The sequence below is a fragment of the Theobroma umbraticum genome, unplaced genomic scaffold, assembly GCF_002168275.2.
Source record: "Theobroma umbraticum cultivar Fairchild unplaced genomic scaffold, ASM216827v3 scaffold_30.0, whole genome shotgun sequence".
In the NCBI taxonomy this organism is placed as follows: Eukaryota; Viridiplantae; Streptophyta; class Magnoliopsida; order Malvales; family Malvaceae; genus Theobroma; species Theobroma umbraticum.
In genome coordinates, this window is record NW_018397254.1 from 14,182,658 (window position 1) to 14,187,139 (window position 4,482).

Genomic DNA, 4,482 nt, shown 5'->3' on the forward strand with positions numbered 1-4,482 from the left:
TTTGTACAAAAGGAAAGTTAATTGTTTTTAATTACTAAAGAACTTTTGAGGTGAAAAAGTACAATTTTTTTTTTGCAAATGTAATGCTAAACAAAAAATGATAAAGTACCCAATTTAGTCTTTGTACTATAAAATTTTATTCAATTTAATCCCCATACTCTACAATTTTGTTTAATTTGATCTTTATGATGTGATACAAAGAAGTTGACATTGCAAAAAAAATTTCAAAATTTTCTTTTGTTTTAACATGTGAGCCCAACATTAACATGGTCTGACATGCCAATGCTGCATCAATACTAATAACAATTAATTTAATCAAAGTTAAGTAAAAGGACTAGATTATACAAAATCTTAAATAAAAGATTAAATTGACCAATTTTAATAGAGAGACCTATGATTACTTTGACTATTTTGAAATAAGGCCTAGCAACCTGAAAGCTTGAAAATGAGCTGCAAAAATAGGCCCAAGAAGTGAAGCTAGCGACGTGAGGAATATGGATATGGTGATGCTGCTGTCAAGTAGTGTGAAGACATATCCAGAGAGAGAGTCAAACAGGGGATGAGGAGAGGAAAGAAAGACTCTGCTCAAATGTAGGCTTGAGAACAATTGTCAGGAGGTCCCAGTAGTCTGTTTAAGTTATTGGACCATGAAGACTTGACCGAAATCTGTGTAGCCGTGGAGTAAGTTCAACCAAGCAAATCGGAGGTCTTCAAGCTCAAGTAGGCCTGAGCTTTAACAGAAACAAGCCTATCCTTGAAGAGGCAAAGGAAATTTGGAACCTTGCAAAGGACCTAGAGATCATATCAAACTCAATTGAGGAAGAGGTTTTAAGCTGAATAAGATTGTAGAGGATTTACCTTTTGTGGGTTGAGTAGCTGCGTTGCTATATGTCGTTAAAAAGAATGTTATGAAGGAATCTGGTTTGAATTAAAGAGGATTCTAAGGGGATGACAGTCGTGTAAAGGGAGGGGTGACAAGGGATACTTTGTTGTGGCGAGGATCTGACTTAGGAAGAAATCAAAGAGGCTGTCAGGCATGGTGGTATTTGGCAGTGCACGTCTTACTATGATCAACGATGGTACTTGGTCACTTTATTACTTAGCTATGAACATAAGCTGAGGAGAATTGCTTTGGTGAACGGAGTTGTGATTGCTTTATTTTAACTTGGTATAATGTCCTGGTGCTGTGTTTGTTTCTGGTATTTGAACTTGTTGATTCTTTCCACAGGAGTTGTGTAAGGTTCTTGATTATGGGTGTTCTGGAGTTATATTTTTTGTTTATAGTGCTGGAACTGAGCTGCTTTTGCTTTGGGTGTTGTAAGGCGTCTAAATCTATGCTTTCCTTCTCTAAAGTGAAGATACTCCCTCCTTGTGAACGATTTGCCTTATAAATAAAATGTCTGGCTTATAATAAAAAACAAACAACGACGCAGTTGGGAAGAAAAATGGTGAAATTAAGTTGTAGCAGCTAGAGATTGAGAAAACAACAAACGAAAAAGGAAATTAAACCATAAGTGTCTGGAAAGCCTTCCTCGCAAATCCAGCTGGGAATTATGCATAGAAAAATATGGCCGAAGGAATGAATAGCGCGAAACAAACGAGGTGATATCCAGGCTTGGCTCCACTGAAATTACTGCTATCACTCTTCTCTAAAGCAGACGATGATGGTGTTCCGGTTGATGGTGAAGTGGTCGTCGTCGCTGTTGAGGAGGCATTGGTGAAGATGGCAGCGTCTGGTGAGTTTGGAGATAATCCAAGAAGCTCTGTTCATTCGGAAGGCAACATACAGTTAATTTTGGACGAGCTGTTTTTCCAATTAGCTACTCTCACTTTCTACTTTCAAGCCTTTATTTTCATAGTATCTTTCTTTAAAAGCTTTAATTAAAAGTATTCGTTGAACAAAATCTTTTCCCATTAAAAGTAAGAACAAGAGATTTGGGAGTGCTCCCAGCAATCTATCATAACCGCTAGACTCTTTATTACATACAGAAACTTTGGTAATTTTCCTTTTCGTTTTCTTGAAACGGTTTGGATTAAATTCCCATTTTAATTATAGCCCGGTGGCGGACATGGAACCTTATTGGGACAGTAGGTAGATGGTCCTTTCTTCAGATTGAAAGAAGACGGTCCTTGGCTTTGCCATTCAACATGATCTACGCATAGCTTCTTCTCCTTGGGCAAGAAACATATAGCAGCACTTACACTTAAACATGTCTAACGGACTCTCTCTCTCTGGGCTGATCTACATAAAAGTCGACTACCCGGCCCAAGGAGACCATACGGCAAGAAGCTGGCTTTAGCCGATTATTTCCCGCATTAACCTTTTCCTTTTCCATTTTATCCATTCCACATTTCCCTTTAAGAAAGTTAAAATCGCAAAGTTAAATGGAGCAAGCTAAACATGTCAAGCTCGTATTGGGATTACCTCTTTATAACTGACTGGCCCATCAGGTTATGTGAACAGAGTCACAAACATCAAACCGATTTACTATTTCTTGCAGGATTTCTAGACAAACATTTACTCTCTATATATTTATGATTATTAGCTTCCACAGTTTCAAGTTTCCGACCAGCTTTTTCTTAAAAAAAAAAAATCCAAAGACTAACAACTTCGTAGCAAGATTCACATTCCACAAGAAGTAGGAAAAACTTTAGTTTACTGCTCTCTCACCTATATGTTAGAACTTAATTAGGAGTGATCAAAATATTTTTCTGGAAACAACCATAAACTGGTTATGATCATGAATCACAGAATATTGACTTTTTATCCGCATGCAACCCCAAATCCCAAAATCTATGTTCTTTCCACTTGTCTAACTTGAGATCACTGCTATTCGATGTAAACTAATCAATTACTTAGCCATCATCTCCCGGTTTAACATAACAAGGAAAGCATGCATGCGTTTTCTAGCTTAAAAGAAATATATATATATCAAAGCAACAAAAGGGATACAGATAAAGAGAGAGAGAGCTCACTTGGGCAGTCACTGACGCTAGCGTTCTTTAACTGGCAAGCGGTAGGAAGCTGAAGAAGCTTAGCTTCCTGTACCCCCAAGCTCTTAAGGTTCTGAGCTCCAGACGTCTGGGTCTGCTGAAGAAGATAGCACAAACACTTTGGCTCATTTTCCTTTATACTCGACACCGAACTACAACACTCCTTAGTCGGCGTCGCCACCTTCCCTTGCGCAAAGTTCAGGCAAGTCATCACGCTCTGGAAATCTTTGCTGCACTCATTTGCTAAACCACTCTCATCAGCCGCTCCAACCCCACCCAATGAACCCCACAGCAACAAACTGCTCATCGACAAGGCCAAAACAGTAAAACCCTCTACTCCCATTTCTTTCACTCTCATAATTCTTCGATGCTTTTGCTTTCTTTTTAAGTTCGGATTCTCAGATTTTCAACTTGAAGAAATGTCTTTTGTTTTCTGGTTTATAGAAGGCCAAGAATGGGACATTGGAAGCTGGGGAATCCGTTGTCGCTTTAGATTATATTAATGACGTGCAGTTGAATGGCAAAAGTGGAAATTTGAGGATTCTATATGAACCGTCCAGTGGGAAGTTTCTGGTCCCGAATATGATATCAACGGTGGTGATGTTTAGAAAATTTAAGCTTAGATATAAATGGAGGCCTCTCGGGGTAGTTGGGCAGAAGTAAAGTTAGTTGTCGGTTTCAGAAGACAACTTTAAATTAGGCTGAGCTGTAACGCCAAACCACGTGTCCTTACACACCCCACGCGGCCGCAGTGATGAAGTTAAACTTCACATTAATTAGAACTATAAAAAAAAATAGATTATTGGTGTTTCATGTTTTCATACAGTGAACTTATAGCATAGGGCTCTTTCGAGTCACTAAGAGCAGAGATTAATTTTAAATGTTTAAATAATAATTTTTTTTAATAATTATATTTTTATTTAAAAACATAAATTTATGACAAAATGGTATTATTGTGATAAACTTCTGCTATACATGAATTAGAATTTTAAATGAGGTTGAGCTGTAACGTCAAACTTGTCTCTACACACCCCACGTGGTAAACTAATGAAATTAGGCTATACATTAATTAGAACCAGAAAATTTAAGAAAAAATCATTAAGTGTTTTATGTTTTCAAATTGAGAACTTATAATTTAATATATACTTATTACAATATCAAATTAGTAATAGATGAGATGAGTTTTAAATTTTAAATGATGATTTTTTTATTTAATAATTATATTTTTTTGAATTGAAAATATAAACTCATAATAAAATAATATCAAAACCTATCAAATTTTTTACTAACATAGAATTCTAATAAGAGATACTAAAATCGAGATAATTCATATCTTCTACGAGTAAATGAGCTCATCCAACAAAATTGAAAGGGGAATTAATGATCTTAATTTAGAAGTTGAATTTTGATTTGCAAAAATTTATAGTGTTTTACTAGAATTAAATTTCTTATATAAATATGAATAATCTGAAAAGAAGTTAGGTGAAA

The 4,482-nt window shown here is 36.1% G+C and overlaps 1 protein-coding gene across 2 annotated transcripts; it reads right to left on the reverse strand.

Annotated features, from left to right (window-relative positions):
- Positions 1-1,366: 1,366 nt before the first annotated feature.
- Positions 1,367-3,477, reverse strand: LTPG1 (glycosylphosphatidylinositol-anchored lipid protein transfer 1). Of its 2 annotated transcripts, none has more exons than XM_021423737.2 (2): positions 2,977-3,473; positions 1,367-1,763 (listed from the first exon to the last, which is right to left on the reverse strand). In XM_021423737.2, exons 1-2 carry the CDS (start codon positions 3,350-3,352, stop codon positions 1,552-1,554), a joined length of 588 nt encoding a protein of 195 aa, XP_021279412.1. In that variant the 5' UTR covers positions 3,353-3,473; the 3' UTR covers positions 1,367-1,551. The 2 variants fall into 2 exon arrangements, with proteins under 2 accessions (XP_021279412.1, XP_021279422.1); XM_021423747.2 differs by lacking the exon at positions 1,367-1,763 and adding an exon at positions 1,895-2,356 and having other exon boundaries at positions 2,977-3,477.
- Between the last annotated feature and the right edge of the window lie 1,005 nt (positions 3,478-4,482).